This window comes from Coregonus lavaretus, assembly GCF_964263955.1.
Source record: "Coregonus lavaretus genome assembly, chromosome: 3".
In the NCBI taxonomy this organism is placed as follows: Eukaryota; Metazoa; Chordata; class Actinopteri; order Salmoniformes; family Salmonidae; genus Coregonus; species Coregonus lavaretus.
Genome location: NC_139990.1, coordinates 76,198,214 through 76,215,880, shown reverse-complemented (window position 1 = coordinate 76,215,880; position 17,667 = coordinate 76,198,214). Strand labels below are relative to the sequence as shown.

The following is a 17,667-nucleotide window of genomic DNA, read 5'->3' as shown; positions in this document are numbered from 1 at the left end:
TACAGTGAAATGCTTACTTACAGGCCTTAACCAACAATGCATTAATTTTTTTATAAAAAATGTAAAATAAAACAACAACAAAAAAGTGTTGAGAAAAAAAGAGCAGAAGTAAAATAAAATAACAGTAGGGAGGCTATATATACAGGGGGGTACCGGTGCAGAGTCAATGTGCGGGGGCACTGGCTAGTTGAGGTAGTTGAGGTAATATGTACATGTGGGTAGAGTTAAAGTGACTATGCATAAATAATTAACAGAGTAGCAGCAGCGTAAAAAGATGGAGTCGGGGTGGGGGTGGGGGGGCAGTGCAAATAGTTAGGGTAGCCATGATTAGCTGTTCAGGAGTCTTATGGCTTGGGGGTAGAAGCTGTTGAGAAGTCTTTTGGACCTAGACTTGGCACTCCAGTACCGCTTGCCGTGCGGTAGCAGAGAGAACAGTCTATGACTAGGGTGGCTGGAGTCTTTGACAATTTGAGGGCCTTCCTCTGACACCGCCTGGTATAGAGGTTCTGGATGGCAGGAAGCTTGGCCCCAGTGATGTACTGGGCCGTACGCACTACCCTTTGTAGTGCTTTGCGGTCGGAGGCCGAGCAGTTGCCATACCAGGTGGTGATGCAACCAGTCAGGATGCTCTCGATGGTGCAGCTGTAGAATTTTTTGAGGATCTGAGGACCAATGCCAAATCTTTTCAGTCTCCTGAGGGGGAATAGGCTTTGTCGTGCCCTCTTCACGACTGTCTTGGTGTGTTTGGACCATGATAGTTTGTTGGTGATGTGGACACCAAGGAACTTGACGCTCTCAACCTGTTCCACTACAGCCCCGTCGATGAGAATGGGGGCGTGCTCAGTCCTCTTTTTTTTTCCTGTAGTCCACAATCATCTCCTTTGTCTTGGTCATGTTGAGGGAGAGGTTGTTGATCCCCTGCTGATTTTGTACGTTTGCCCACTGACAAAGAAATGATCAGTCTATAATTTTTATGGTAGGTTTATTTTATTTGAACAGTGAGAGACAGAATAACAACAACAAAACGCATGTAAAAAATGTTATAAATTGATTTGCATTTTAATGAGGGAAATAAGTATTTGATCCCTCTGCAAAACATGATTTAGTACTTGGTGGCAAAACCCTTGTTGGCAATCATAGAGGTCAGACGTTTCTTGTAGTTGGCCACTAGGTTTGCACACATCTCAGGAGGGATTTTGTCCCACTCCTCTTTGCAGATCTTCTCCAAGTCATTAAGGTTTCGAGGCTGACGTTTGGCAACTCGAACCTTCAGCTCCCTCCACAGATTTTCTATGGGATTAAGTTCTGGAGACTGGCTAGGCCACTCCAGGACCTTAATGTGCTTCTTCTTGAGCCACTCCTTTGTTGCCTTGGCCGTGTGTTTTGGGTCATTGTCATGCTGGAATACCCATCCACGACCCATTTTCAATGCCCTGGCTGAGGAAAGGAGGTTCTCACCTAAGATTTACGGTACATGGCCCCGTCCATCGTCCCTTTGATGCGGTGAAGTTGTCCTGTCCCCTTAGCAGAAAAACACCCGCAAAGCATAATGTTTCCACCTCCATGTTTGACGGTGGGGATGGTGTTCTTGGGGTCATAGGCAGCATTTCTCCTCCTCCAAACACGGCGATGCCAAAGAGCTCAATTTTGGTCTCATCTGACCACAACACTTTCACCCAGTTCTCCTCTGAATCATTCAGATGTTCATTGGCATACTTCAGACGGGCCTGTATATGTGCTTTCTTGAGCAGGGGGACCTTGGGGCGCTGCAGGATTTCAGTCCTTCACGGCGTAGTGTGTTACCGATTGTTTTCTTGGTGACTATGGTCCCAGCTGCCTTGAGATCATTGACAAGATCCTCCCGTGTTGTTCTGGGCTGATTCCTCACCGTTCTCATGATCATTGCAACTCCATGAGGTGAGATCTTGCATGGAGCCCCAGGCTGAGGGAGATTTACAGTTCTTTTGTGTTTCTTCCATTTGCGAATAATCGCACCAACTGTTGTCACCTTCTCACCAAGCTGCTTGGCGATGGTCTTGTAGCCCATTCCAGCCTTGTGTAGGTCTACAATCTTGTCCCTGACATCCTTGGAGAGCTCTTTGGTCTTGACCATGGTGGAGAGTTTGGAATCTGATTGATTGATTGCTTCTTGGTCCTCTGTAGCTCAGCTGGTAGAGCACGGCGCTTGTAACGCTAAGGTAGTGGGTTCGATCCCCGGGACCACCCATACACAAAAAAAAAATGTATGCACGCATGACTGTAAGTCACTTTGGATAAAGGCATCTGCTAAATGGCATATTATTATTATATTATTCTGTGGACAGGTGTCTTTTATACAGGTAACAAACTGAGATTAGGAGCACTCCCTTTAAGAGTGTGCTCATAATCTCAGCTCGTTACCTGTATAAAAGACACCTGGGAGCCAGAAATCGTTCTGATTGAGAGGGGGTCAAATACTTATTTCCCTCGTTAAAATGCAAATCAATTTATAACATTTGCGACATGCGTTTTTCTGGATTTTTTTGTTTTTATTCTGTCTCTCACTGTTCAAATAAACCTACCATTAAAATTATAGACTGATCATTTCTTTGTCAGTGGGCAAACGTACAAAATCAGCAGGGGATCAAATACTTGTTTCCCTCACTGTACCTAGTTGTTCATCTTACCTCAATTACCTCATACCCCTGCACAGTGACTCGATCCTGGTACTCCTTGTATATAATCTCATTACTACCTCGTACCCCTGCACAGTGACTCGGTACCAGTACTCATTGTATATAGTCTCATTACTACCTCGTACCCCTGCATAGTGACTCGGTACTGGTACTCCTTGTATATAGTCTCATTACTACCTCGTACCCCTGCACAGTGACTCGGTACCAGTATTCATTGTATATAGTCTCATTACTACCTCGTACCCCTGCATAGTGACTCGGTACCGGTACTCGTGGTCCTCTGTAGCTCAGCTGGTAGAGCACGGCGCTTGTAACGCCAAGGTAGTGGGTTCGATCCCCGGGACCACCCATACACAAAAATGTATGCACGCATGACTGTAAGTCGCTTTGGATAAAAGCGTCTGCTAAATGGCATATTATTATTATATATTATACTCCTTGTATATAGTCTCATTACTACCTCGTACCCCTGCATAGTGACTCTGTACCAGTACTCCTTGTATATAGTCTCATTACTACCTCGTACCCCTGCATAGTGACTCGGTACTGGTACTCCTTGTATATAGTCTCATTACTACCTCTTACCCCTGCACAGTGACTCGGTACCGGTACTCCTTGAATATAGTCTCATTACTACCTCGTACCCCTGCACAGTGACTTGGTACTGGTACTCCTTGTATATAGTCTCATTACTACCTCGTACCCCTGCATAGTGACTCGGTACTGGTACTCCTTGTATATAGTCTCATTACTACCTCGTACCCCTCCACAGTGACTCGGTCCTCCTTGTATATAGTCTCATTATTGTTATTTTATTATTGTGTTACTATTACCTTTTTAGCTAATAGTTTTTACATTTTAATTCTTCATTGTTGGGGAAGGGCTTGTACATAAGCATTTCACGGTAAAGTATACACCTGTTGTATTAGGAGCATGTGACAAATAAAAATGTATTTGATTTGACTTTTGCCCGTTCACGTCAGGGGCCATAGCACATTTTAAAGTGTGTCTCTGGAACAAAGCGTCTCACCCTTCTCTATCTTTCACACACATACATTTTAGTCAGTTATCCAGAGCAATTTACAGTAGCTAGTGCATACATTTTCGTACATTTACATTTTTTAAAAATGTTTAGTCATTTAGCAGACACTCTTATCCAGAGCCACTTACAGTTAGTGAGTGCATACATTTTTTTTTTTTCATACTGGCCCCCCCGTGGGAATCGAACCCACAACCCTGGCGTTGCAAGCGCCATGCTCTACCAACTGAGCAACACACACACTTGTATTAATCAGATTGCATATTTTCAATTGCAATAATCGAATTTAAACAATCTCGCCCGCTATCATTGGTCAACGCATATGCATTGCCATTTGCAGCTGGCTGTCAACACGAACAGACTCCTCCCTTTGTAATGTTCTGTCTGTGAACGTCCTGCTGATTTTAAAAGGACACTGAGCGGGAGGAAGGCTACTGGCGCCATCTTGACTCTTTTAATGAGTACAACAGGAAGAGAACCGCTGGGAGTAATTGCATAATCATTGATATTTATTTTGAAAGGGGGGTAAAATCGGTAAGTTAAATATATAATACTTTATTTAAAAATTGATTTGTGAGTTTTGTGATGAGAAATTAGCATGCACGCCGATGCTTTCTGTGCCGGGGCCCTCCTACTTGCTAACCGCTAGCGGAAAAAAAGTATTTGCAGTTTTGCACGCGCGCCCAGCACAGTCGCTAGTTAGCTACAATAGCTGTTAGCGTGAAATAATGCATTCCCGTTTTTGATACATTATGATTATGTATCATCATGCTTCTCTTCTTATTTTGTTTACTTTGATATATTTTCCAAAATTGTAGCTAGGATTTCAAGCTAGCTAACTAGCTCTCTTGCTAACTAAACAGCTAGTGTGAGCTAACATGTTAGCAAGCTAGCCTAGCCTTGTTTAATCAAAGCCCCAAGTAGTTGATTTCTCGGACAACGTTTAGTTCGCAAGTCCACCAGTACTTGAACATGAGCTACTAACTATATGAATCATCTCATTTCAACCAGTACAGTAATTAGCTAACTAAGTTATTTATTAGATTGTAATGCGGATATTTCTGATTTATTGGTCTCCTATCATCCAAAAAGTCAAGAGTCTGCTCTCCAATTCAAAGCTACACACTTCATTTGTGGATGTTAGCTAACGTTACAACTACCGTCTTATTTTGCATGGCGAATTTTCTTCCCAAAAGCTTATCTACCTACACATTTGAAAAAAGTTTATATTTCACATACGATCTTATAGCTTTATATACTGCTTTCTCTCTTCCAGGTGCTCTTACCCCCGGTTATTCAAGAGCTAGCAACCAACCGGGGCAATGTTCTACGCCCACTTCGTGCTGTCCAAACGTGGGCCTCTAGCCAAGATCTGGCTAGCGGCCCACTGGGACAAGAAGCTGACCAAGGCTCATGTGTTTGAATGCAACCTGGAGAGCAGCGTGGAGAGCATCATCTGCCCCAAGGTAAGGGAAACCTGGCTAACAGATATCATGATTCATGTCTCTGTTGAATGTCAATCAAAATGTCCCCACTTGAAGGTCCATTGCATAATGTCCAGTCTTGAGAAGTCAGTCTCATCCCTTGGCCGTTCATTAGACATCACATTGGCCATTGTAGATCTTATGGCGTTCCTGCTTAGACCAATCCAATAGTTTCAGATCTACGAGTGGAAGAAGTCAACAAGGGTCTAATGCTGTAACTAGGTAGTGAACAGATTAGAACCAGGCCGATTGACTTAGACTGCATGCATCATGTTACCTTGCTAGTGACAGCAGCTACTGGATGAAGCTTGTGGTCGACTGTTCTACAGCTGATGATGTAATGTTCCCTATGAAGTCTCTTCCCTGATGTGATCCATGGGACCTGTTCAGGAGGGCACAATGTTACGGAACGTTCAATTGGAAAGTATATTTTGTAGGCCAGAAATGATTCTGTCAGAATAGGGAATCATATAGTCTCTATTCATTCTATTTCAACCACAGCGTTCACCACACTGAATACACCCATGGTTCTGTCTCCCCCAGGTGAAGATGGCGCTGAGGACCTCAGGTCACCTCCTGCTGGGTGTGGTGAGGATCTACAACAGGAAGGCCAAGTACCTCCTGGCTGACTGTAACGAAGCCTTCATCAAGATCAAGATGGCTTTCAGACCAGGTATGTAGCTCGGGTCTTATGGGACTAGGAATAAACTTGGAAGAGATCAGGAGTGTGAGCGGCTGAGCGCACCATTGAAAAGCAGGTCCAGTAATATACCATTTAGCAGACGCTTTTATCCAAAGCGACTTACAGTCGTATGCATAAATTTTTACGTATGGGTGGTCCCGGGGATCGAACCCACTACCCTGGCGTTACAAGCGCCATGCTCTACCAATTGAGCTACAGAGGACCACAGTGTGTGTGTGATCCCAGCCTTACTAATTGTTTATGTATTTGCGCACCACTCTGTCTGGGTGCCCTCCAGGTGTGGTGGATTTACCTGAGGAGAACAGGGAGGCGGCCTACAACGCTATCACCCTACCTGAGGACTTCCATGACTTTGACCAACCCTTACCTGACCTTGAGTAAGTCCTAGATAAAGATGATATATTGTCTATGGAGGACGTTCCCTCCCAGTACAACCCTACACAGCCCTCCCAGGAAGATAACTGTTGCTATTGTAACAGGCAGCTAATGACTATACAAACCAGTATTCTCCTCATTTAGGAGACCCTGTCCCTTCCAACCAAATACAGATTCTATTCGGCTACCTGGCATAAGGAACAGTGGTATGCAGCTATAATGAACTGAATTTAAACACTAACACCACCTCTGTTTCCACAGTGACATAGATGTAGCCCAGCAGTTCACCCTGAACCAGAGCAGAGTGGAGGAGATCACCATGAGAGAGGAGGTGGGAAACCTCAGCCTCATGCAGGACAATGACTTTGGTAAGGAGCTGTCAGTCAATATTACTGTGTTTTGTTAGACATGCTCCGGTACTTTGGCGACCAAGAAAGTATATATTTTTATACATTTACGTCATTTAGCAGACGCTCTTATCAAGAGCGACTTACAAATTGGTGCATTCACCTTATGATAGCCAGTGGGACAATCACTTTACAAATAGTTTTATTTATATTTTTCTAAATTTCACATTTTGTATTTTTAAAGTATATTTTTCAAACTCGTTTTTATATATATATACTTTTTTTTAGACATATTTTTTTTATTATTATTATTTATTATTTTTTTTGTAGGGGGGAGGGTGTAGAAGGATTACTTTTGTACTATCCCAGGTATTCCTTAAAGAGGTAGTAGGGTTTCAAGTGTCTCCAGAAGGTGGTGAGTGACTCCGCTGTCCTGGTGTCGTGAGGGAGCTTGTTCCACCATTGGGGTGCCAGAGCAGCGAACAGTTTTGACTGGGCTGAGCAGGAACTGTGCTTCCGCAGAGGTAGGGGGACCAGCAGGCCAGAGGTGGAAGAACGCAATGCCCTCTTTGGGTGTAGGGACTGATCAGAGCCTGAAGGTAAGGCGGTGCCGTTCCCCTCACAGCTCCGTAGGCAAGCACCATGGTCTTGTAGCAGATGCGAGCTTCAACTGGAAGCCAGTGGAGTGTGCGGAGGAGTGGGGTGACGTGAGAGAACTTGGGAAGGTTGAACACCAGACGGGCTGCAGCGTTCTGGATGAGTTGTAGGGTTTTAATGGCACAGGCTCCACCAAAACTCCCACTTTGGACTGGATGTGTCAATGTGTAGTTTATACATGCATAATCTATGAGCAGAATTACTCATAACTCAATTAGCCGTGAAATCCCTAGTTTGAAAGCGACTGTTTAAAAAAAAAAACTGTACCGTGCCACATTTTCCCTACATTTCCCCCACGTGGGCCAGCCCCCTTGCAATTTGAGTTCTAGCCAATGAGGTTCAGCCCCTCGCATTTGAGTGACAGCTAGCAAGAGGTCTGCCAGCGTTATTCGGGGCGGGCCCAACGGCTCAGTGGACACAGCAGAGAGAGTGACAGCTAGCAAGCAGTCTGCCAGCGTTATTCGGGGGGGGGGCCCAACGGCTCAGTGGACACAGCAGAGAGAGAGCAATGACGTGGTGCACGTATCTGCACATTTGTGGGGGATCGCTTGTGAGTGCTACTTTCAGAACTACTGGCTGAAAAGTATACAAAGTACCAGAGAATCTCTTCAACTGGGTTATGGATTAGCACTGTATATGCTACAGCAGCAGCAAGTCATGTTCATAATACAGAATATTGTATTTCCCCTGTAAAAACTAACTCTATTGTGAATGCTGATCTAACTCTGTTGTGAATGCTGATCTGAATCTGTCATACATTTGGGGAATGCTAACTATATTACTTAGATTACTTAGCTGGAGGACATATTCGCATAATTCTAGCTAGATTACTTAGATGCAGACATTCTCATAATGCTAGCTATATATTAGATTACTTATATGCAGACATATTGTCATAAATATTACCTTGCATCACATTACCATCACATCTCTTTGTCTTTCCTTTTCTATGTGTTCTAACAACTCTGTGTCCCTCCCTCCCATCTAACAACCCTCTGTGTCCCTCCCTCCCATCTTAACAACCCTCTGTGTCCCTCCCATCTAACAACCCTCTGTGTCCCTCCCTCCCATCTAACAACCCTCTGTGTCCCTCCCTCCAAATTAACAACCCTCTGTGTCCCTCCCTCCAAATTAACAACCCTCTGTGTCCCTCCCTCCAAATTAACAACCCTCTGTGTCCCTCCCTCCAAATTAACAACCCTCTGTGTCCCTCCCTCCAAATTAACAACCCTCTGTGTCCCTCCCTCCCATCTAACAACCCTCTGTGTCCCTCCCTCCCATCTAACAACCCTCTGTGTCCCTCCCTCCCATCTAACAACCCTCTGTGTCCCTCCCTCCCATCTAACAACCCTCTGTGTCCCTCCCTCCCATCTAACAACCCTCTGTGTCCCTCCCTCCAAATTAACAACCCTCTGTGTCCCTCCCTCCCATCTAACAACCCTCTGTGTCCCTCCCTCCAATCTAACAACCCTCTGTGTCCCTCCCTCCCATCTAACAACCCTCTGTGTCCCTCCCTCCCATCTAACAACCCTCTGTGTCCCTCCCTCCCATCTAACAACCCTCTGTGTCCCTCCCTCCCATCTAACAACCCTCTGTGTCCCTCCCTCCAAATTAACAACCCTCTGTGTCCCTCCCTCCCAGCTGACTTTGGCATGGATGACCGTGAGATGATGAGGGTAGAGGGAGGCTTTGAGGAGGACATCATCCATGGAGCGACAGCCTCTAATCTGCTGCTGGAGGCAGAGCCTGGGCCTGCTCACCTGCCGGACAAGTCCAACCACCTAGAGTACGACGACTTTGGAGACACCATGGAGAACAACGAAGGAGGGATGCTGGGTAGGTGGGGGGGATGCTGGGAAACCGCCCCATAGTGTTGACTGTCTCTGTGCTCTAAAGCTTTGTGTTTGTGTGAAAGACTAATACAGTACTATTCTAAAGTCAGACTAATAGGATGACGGCAGTCCAATGTTTATCATCCCACCCCAAAATGGTTTGTCGCGGAGCCTGAACCGTGTTACTCTTGTTTGTCCAGTGGATAAACTGCTGTCCCAGGAGGATGGAGGTGGTATCTTTGACGACCCTCCAGCCATCACAGAGAGTGTGATGGCACCCCCAGACCATGGAGATGATGAGGACGACTTTGACAACCTACAGTCACGTACGTTCTTTACCTAGACCAACTTCCTCATTTACATCTGTTGATCTCTCTCTAGAGATTTTCAAGGAGCCAGAAAGAATGGGATAACAATCAGTGTGTTGTTCATTGGGGTACACCGTAGCAATACGTTTTCCAGCAGAAACAAACATCTGTGTTCTTATTTGACAAGTTCAGGTAGTACCTCCCTGTTTCAAAACGTTTTCTCCCTACTGAACACTACCCTGATCACAAGCTTGTGTGTTATTAATGATAAACCATGACACCATTTAAAACTAGCTAGAAGTTAATTACTGGTGTCATCATCACTCCTACTGTACGTATTAAGATGTCTTGTGATGTTGTCCCACAGCTGGTCCAGACAGTCCTGACTCCGGCCCAGTGGAGCCCCTGCCGGCCATGCAGGACCAGACCGAACAGACCACCCTGGTTCACAATGAGGAGGAGGCCTTTGCCCTGGAGCCCATCGACATCACCGGTGAGCAGCTCTATTCGTTATCAGAATACTGTAGAAACGCAACCAAAAGCACTTTTCTCAGCTTGTCTGGTGAGCGCTTCTCTTTCATTGACTGTTCAAATCGAAATCTGCTAGAGATACAGGGGCTGTGAAAAAGTATTCGCCCCCTTTCTGATTTTCTCTGTGTTTGTATATTTTTTAAATTCTGAATGTTATCAGATCTTCAACCAAAAACCTAGTATTAGATAAAGGGAACCTGAGTTTTTCAAATAACAAAATAAAGATATACTTATTTTATTAACAAAGTTATGCAACACCCAATTCCCCTGTGTGAAAAAGTAATTGCCCCCTTGCACTCAATAACTGGTTGTGTCACCTTTAGCTGTGACGAGTGCAACCAAATGCTTCCTGTAGTTGTTGATCGGTCTCTCACATCACGGTGGAGGAATTTTGGCCCACTCTTCCATGCAGAACTGCTTCAACTCAGCAACATTTGTGGGTTTTCAAGCATTAACTGCTCATTTCAAGTCCTGCCACAACATCTCAATTGGGATTGGGTCTGGACTTTGACATTACAAAACTTCAAATGTGTTGCTTTTTAACCATTGTCATGTCGACTTGATTGTGTGTTTTGGATCTTTGTCTTGCTGCATGACCCAGCTGTGCTTCAGCTTCAGTTCACAGATGGATGGCCTGACATTCTCTGATACAGAGCAGAATTCAGGGCTCCTTCTATTAAGGCAAGTCGTCCAGGTCCTGAGGCAGCAAAGCATCCCAAATCCATCACACTCCTCCACAGGTTCCCTTTATCTAATATTAGTTTTTGGTTGAAGATAACATTCAGTATCAAAAATTTAGAAAATCAGAAAGGGGGGAAATACTTTTTGTCTCAGCTTGTCTGAAACTAATAGAATAACTTGAGTTGCCTCTGGAATGAAATGCTGACACAAAGCTGATGAAATTGTTGAACATTGACACCACAGGGACTTGAGCTTTGAAGAATAGCTTTTTCTATGAATGGCTGCATATGATAATGGAAATGTACACCTGCACACTGCTGGCAAAGAATCCTCTATCTATTCTGCTAATGTTTCAGCTAACCTATCAACCTTCTCGGTCTGTGGTGAAAGAAACCAAATGGTGAAAGAAATAGTGATTTGTCGGTCATGAGTGGGAAAATGACATCCACCCTTCTGTCTAGTGAAAGGAAATGAAATCCACACTTCTGTCTAGTGAAAGGAAAATGACATCCACACTTCTGTCTAGTGAAAGGAAAATGACATCCACACTTCTGTCTAGTGAAAGGAAATGACATCCACATTTCTGTCTAGTGAAAGGAAATGACATCCACACTTCTGTCTAGTGAAAGGAAATGACATCCACACTTCTGTCTAGTGAAAGGAAATGACATCCACACTTCTGTCTAGTGAAAGAGACCAAGGCAAAGAGGAAGAGGAAGCTGATTGTTGACAACCTGAAAGAGCTGGACAGTAAGTCGATCCGCGCCCAGCTCAGCGACTACTCTGACATCGTGACCACGCTGGACCTGGCCCCTCCCACCAAGAAGCTGATGATGTGGAAAGAGACGGGAGGAGTGGAGAAACTGTTCTCTCTCCCCGCACAGCCTCTCTGGAACAGCAAGCTGCTGAAGGTGAGAGCGACAGACGTCAACACACACTCAGAACAATGGCCTTTGACGATTTTAGCTACTGAAATAAGATGAATGAAACGATTTTCCTTTTTAACTGTATCTCACTAGGTATAGATGAGTCTTGACTTCTGAATAAGCTTTACTCTTTGGTCTGGAGCTAGGGATCGTGTTACAGAGGTCTCAATAACTGCCTCTCTGGGATGACCGAAGTTTATGGAATTGACTGAAATATGTCCTGTGTTGTCAGATGTTCACACGCTGCCTGACCCCTCTGGTGCCGGATGAGATGAGGAAGAGGAGGAAGGGAGGTGAGGCAGACAGCCTGGATGAGTTCCTCAAGGACCTGGAGAACCCTGAGGTACCCAGAGAGGAGGCTCTGTCTGGCAGAGACGTTATCGGTAAGTTACCTTCACTCTCACCACGCACATACTAACCCTAGAGAAGGCTTTCTCCCTGTCTCACCCCACACATACTAACCCTAGAGAGGGATTTCTCACATACTAACCCTAGAGAAGGCTTTCTCCCTGTCTCACCCCACACATACTAACCCTAGAGAAGGCTTTCTCCCAGTCTCACCCCGCACATACTAACCCTAGAGACGGCTTTCTCCCAGTCTCACCCCGCACATACTAACCCTAGAGAATGCTTTCTCCCAGTCTCACCCCGCACATACTAACCCGAGAGAATGCTTTCTCCCTGTCTCACCCCTCAGTGTTTCACCCCACATGTCCACCATACAGTTATTCATATGATACATGTCGTTCCCCAAACATCCATCTATTTCTCAATGGCTCCTCCTCGATTACCTCATGCCCTCCCATCGGACCCTCCTTCAATACGTTCTGAGATTGAGGCCAGGAGAGAGAACGTGAGGAATTGAAAACAACTGAGTAATATCCATGATCTTGTTATTCCTCTGTCATTATCAAACCAACCCTGTGTGTCTCTCTCTCTCTCCCCTCAGACCAGACCATCATGGAGGAGCCCAGCATGCTGCAAGCCTCAGCCATGGAGGGCAGTAGGACCACCCTGGATGAGTCTGTCATGCCACCACCATCCACCCCACACGGAGTCAAACACAAGGCCCACGACAAGGAGGCTGGCCTGCCTGTGAGTACTACTGCTTTCATTCAGGAGACTGGGAAATCAGCCTTTTCTCTACAGCTGCTACAGTTGATTGGGATATCAGCCTTTTCTCTACAGCTGCTACAGTTGATTGGGATATCAGCCTTTTCTCGACAGCTGTTACAGTTCATTTGCCATGTGTGATGAATATAGTACATTGGAAGTCTTAATCACACGAGCTCTCCCAGTAAAAACACTATCAAAATGGACATGGAACAACCAGCAATGGAATCATTCATGCTTTGTCCATCTCCTGTGACCAGTTGTCTTACCTACTATAGTTGAATGCACCTAGTTTAAGTCTCTGGATCAGAGCGTCTGCTACATGTAAAACGATGTGTGTAAAAACCCAATAATAACAGCAGGGTATATAAATGTATTCAACAACCAGCAATGAAATTGTTAAGGTTTTGTCCACCTCTGACCAGTTGTATGAGCGTCTAACCCTCTTGTCTCGTCCTGTCCATTAGATGGGAGCCCAGGAGCCTCAGGCTGATCACTCAGTCCTCTCGTTGGCTCAGGCTGATCAGTCAGTCCTCTCCATGGCTCAGGTAGACCTGCCCCCAGAGGAGAGCCTCAACCTCACACAGCTGGTGCCTGAACTGGACCTGCTGGACAAGGAGAAGAAGGACAAGGACGACAGTGATGAGGAGGTGAGTGGTGTCAAGTTATCATCAGGGAGGGTTTATAGGGGAGGGGAGTGGTGTCAAGTTATCATCAGGGAGGGCTTATAGGGGAGTGGTGTCAAGTTATCATCAGGGAGGGTTTATAGGAGAGGAGGATTGGTGTCAAGCTATCATCAGGGAGGGCTTATAGGGGAGTGGTGTCAAGTTATCATCAGGGAGGGTTTATAGGAGAGGAGGATTGGTGTCAAGCTATCATCAGGGAGGGCTTATAGGGGAGGGGAGTGGTGTCAAGTTATCATCAGGGAGGGCTTATAGGGGAGGGGAGTGGTGTCAAGTTATCATCAGGGAGGGCTTATAGGGGAGGAGGAGTGTAGAGACAGGTGGTGGTGGTTAGGTGCATTAAGCCACAGGATCTATCTGTTGTCATAGTGACAATAAGAGACAGTTTTAATTAAGGGATGTAACTGATTAGAAATTAAGTTCAGAAGATGTGTAAAGGATGTTTTTTTTTTATGTAGTCACACTTGGGGTTAACTTGACACGTAGCTTGATAAACACATCAACAATTTCACCTCAACTTGCCTGCATATTGGACCTCTGAAAAAGTAACATTTGTGGGTACTACACATCTATACTACCTTTTGTAGATTGTAATGGACTGTGTCGTGTCCAGCCACCTTGGGGTCCTGCATGTTTTCAGAGTGAGTATGTTTCTGTCTGCAGGAGGAGGAGGGTGATCCAACCCAGGACCAGGAGGAGAAGAGATGGAACAAGAGGACCCAGCAGATGCTGCATGGCCTTCAGGTAAACAATACAACAAACTATGCTAATATTCTGTTCTGTTTGAAATTAGTAGAGGTACAGAATATTACACAAATAAATTGCCATGTGGAAAATTGCTATAATGGAAAACGGGGCCGTTGCAGTATTCTGATAATGGGTTTTCATCCTCATCTGGTTGTCCTGTGGCGACGGACTCACTTTATATCATAGCATCCTAAGCAGTCATTCCATGATCTCTTATTTGGACGACCCCCTTTCCCTTGGATCAGTCTGCTTTCTATTTGGACGACCCCCTTTCCCCTGGGTCGATCTGTTCTATTTGGACGATCCCCTTTCCCTGGGTCAGTCTGTTTCTATTTGGATGACCCCCTTGGTCAGTCTGCTTTCTATTTGGATGACTCCCTTTCCCCTTGGTCAGTCTGCTTTCTATTTGGACGACCCCCTTTCCCCTTGGTCAGTCTGCTTTCTATTTGGATGACCCCCTTGGTCAGTCTGCTTTCTATTTGGACGACCCCCTTTCCCCTTGGTCAGTCTGCTTTCTATTTGGACGACCCCCTTTCCCCCTGGGTCAGTCTGCTTTCTATTTGGACGACCCCCTTTCCCCCTGGGTCAGTCTGCTTTCTATTTGGACGACCCCCTTTCCCCCTGGGTCAGTCTGCTTTCTATTTGGACGACCCCCTTTCCCCCTGGGTCAGTCTGCTTTCTATTTGGACGACCCCCTTTCCCCCTGGGTCAGTCTGCTTTCTATTTGGACGACCCCCTTTCCCCCTGGGTCAGTCTGCTTTCTATTTGGACGACCCCCTTTCCCCCTGGGTCAGTCTGCTTTGTATTTGGACGACCCCCCTTTCCCCCTGGGTCAGTCTGCTTTGTATTTGGACAGACCATTGATCAGTAAGGTGCCTCTCTCTGTTCTCTCCTCTCTACAGCGCGTCATGGACAAGACGGGAGCCGAACAGGTGAGCCTGTTGGAGCTGTGCCGAGACAACAACAAGAAGCAGGCAGCCGCCAAGTTCTACAGTTTCCTGGTACTGAAGAAACAGCAGGCTATTGAGCTCAACCAGACCGAGCCTTACAGTGACATTATTGCTACAGCCGGACCAAGATTCCACCTCGTTTAGACACTGCTTGAGGTCCAAATGGCACCCTAGTTTCTATATAGCACACTACTTTTGACTAGAGCCCTATGAGACCCTAGTGCTCTGGTCAAAAGTAGTGCACTATATAGAAACTAGGGTGCCATTTGGGACGGGCTCATTGGAAATGGCTTTTTCACAATTTTATCTATTTTTCTGTTTTTGTTGGCCTGTTTTTTTTGTGGTTATTTTTGGCCGTTTTTTTGGGGGGGGGGCGACTAAATGCTAACTTTTAAAAAGGATTGTACTGTATCTACCACAACGGAATCATGCAGTATTGTTGTTTTTAAGTGAGGAATGCATATATATTCAGTGTATTTATATTTCCGGTCAAGTTCTTTTTCATTTTTTTAAAGCTTTTCAACCACACTAGTTTTTATTTTTGTTTATTTGTAACAATACATTTCCCAGTGTTCTGTAATGGTACAATTCATCAAAAGATAACACCACAAATTTTAGTCTCCGATCAAGAATTCCCCAAATTTTAAAGAACATTTACATACATGCTGTTTGCAGGTATTGTTATATCATGAGAGAAATTGAATACGCGCTCTTCACCTCAAGTTCTTCCTCATTGCACTTGACATAAAATCCTGGTTTTCATGAAAACCATTTTTGTTTTATAGGTTGTTATTTCTGTTGATAAATTGGCTACATTGCAACTAGCATTGAATTGTATTTTTTAGGTGTATAATAATGGCAATTTATTCATGGTGCATCACGTTTATTTTGTACCTCTACGGCTATTATTATTTTTGCATAAAGTAACTAGATGCTTGTACATGTTTCAAAGAAAGTTGATGATCCCATGTTTTTAGTCAATGGTTAACTAGCTGTTGTGATACTTCTGTAAAGAATTTGAAATAAAAGTGTTTTAATTACTTGGTTACACACTAGCTCTGAGCCATTCAGTCGGGTGAAATAACATCAAGCGCCTGTTCCAGAAAGCAGGATCAATGAGTTTGCCAGCTAACTGCCCAAAATTGCTTGAAATTATTTAATCTTTTTGAGAAATGTGGACTGAAAATAATTGTCTCGACAACAAGTTGTGGCTGTTAATCAAAGTTAGATGGCTAACTTAAAGGGATTCTTCAAGATTTTGGCAATGAAGCCGTTTATCTTCTTCCCCAGAGTCTTATGAACTCGTGGATACCATGTTTATGTCTCTGTGTGCAGTTTGAAGGAAGTTGTTAACTAGCGTTAGAGCATTGACTGGAAGTCTATGGGAACAGCTAGCATGCTTCCTTCATACTGGACACAGTCTGAGACATAAAAATGGTCTCCACGAGTTAAACTCCTTCATTGCCAAAATCTCGAAGTATACCTTTAATAGACCAGACCTAAGGCAACAGTGCTCCTGGAACATTGTGGGAGGCAACCCGTCTGTCTAGAGCAGGGATGGGCAACTGGCGGGTTGTAGTCCAGCGGATCAATTTCTAAAGACAACTTCCTGTTGAGAGTTAGAATAGTAGAGTACACAAGGTGCAATTTAGAAATTTGGTTGTGCATCAACAGTTTTTATGTTAGTCACTGACAGTCACTCAATCAGCCCATGTAAGCTAAACGTTTTTTAGATTGGTAAATTAGTCTAGTGGCCAGCTATCTAAACTTGTAGTAATCATGGTCGAATTACCGGCGGGGGAGGGGGGGGGGGGGCATTAATTTTGTTAGTCACTCTCACTCAGATACAGTATATTAAAAACGGCAAACATATCTCTCCACCCTATGGCAAACCATGTAGAATTAGCTGTAAAACGGCACATTTTTCTCTCCGCCCCATGGCAAAATTAGTAGAATTACAAGAAATTAGTTATAAAATTGAAAAATAATCTCTCCTGCAAATGTGTAGATTTACAGCAAACTTTAAAACTGCAACATTTTCACTGCCCTATGGTATGATTTTTTCCCTCTCAGCTGTCAAGAGGGCTCCCGAGTGGCACAGCGGTCTAAGGCACTGCATCTCAGTGCTTGAGGCGTCACGACAGACCCCCTGGTTCGATTCCAGGCTATATCACAACCGGCCGTGATTCGCAGTCCCATAGGGCGGCGCAGCGTCTTCCGGGTTTGGCCGGTGTAGGCCATCATTGTAAAAAATGTTTGTTCTTAACTGACTTGCCTAGTTAAATAAAGGTAAAATAAATTAAAAGAGGGTGGCCGCTAAAATGTTTTGCTCACATGGTGGGGGGGAAAGGCTAAGGCTGGCTCTGATGAGGAGTGGGCACTTGGCATCAAATTCTTCTCCTCAAGATAACTTATTGTTGATAGGTATGGAAAGGAGAGAGGTTGAACAACTTTTCCTTATGAAATTAATTGTTATGTGATGGCAGCAATAAAGCATTGACAAGGAGTTTGTATCTATCTTGAAATACTGTATGTAGATCAGACTGTATCTACTCTCTGAATAATGTCTCTCCTCTCGGAACTATTTATTATGTAGCCATTTACCCAAGCGTAGAA

At 44.7% G+C, this 17,667-nt stretch overlaps 1 protein-coding gene across 3 annotated transcripts; it reads left to right on the top strand.

Annotated features, from left to right (window-relative positions):
• Window positions 1-4,124: 4,124 nt before the first annotated feature.
• LOC311127077 (double-strand-break repair protein rad21 homolog A-like) lies at window positions 4,125-16,099 on the top strand. Of its 3 annotated transcripts, none has more exons than XM_084158840.1 (15): window positions 4,125-4,248; window positions 4,991-5,180; window positions 5,742-5,871; window positions 6,179-6,278; window positions 6,538-6,644; window positions 8,922-9,116; window positions 9,313-9,438; window positions 9,788-9,913; window positions 11,320-11,543; window positions 11,791-11,941; window positions 12,508-12,653; window positions 13,139-13,321; window positions 14,018-14,098; window positions 15,004-15,151; window positions 15,310-16,099. In XM_084158840.1, the coding sequence occupies exons 2-15, from the start codon at window positions 5,037-5,039 to the stop codon at window positions 15,444-15,446; spliced, it is 1,998 nt and encodes a 665-aa protein (XP_084014966.1). In that variant the 5' UTR covers window positions 4,125-4,248; window positions 4,991-5,036; the 3' UTR covers window positions 15,447-16,099. The 3 variants fall into 3 exon arrangements, with proteins under 3 accessions (XP_084014966.1, XP_084014968.1, XP_084014967.1); XM_084158842.1 differs by having other exon boundaries at window positions 15,004-15,200; XM_084158841.1 differs by having other exon boundaries at window positions 15,004-15,207.
• Window positions 16,100-17,667: the final 1,568 nt, after the last annotated feature.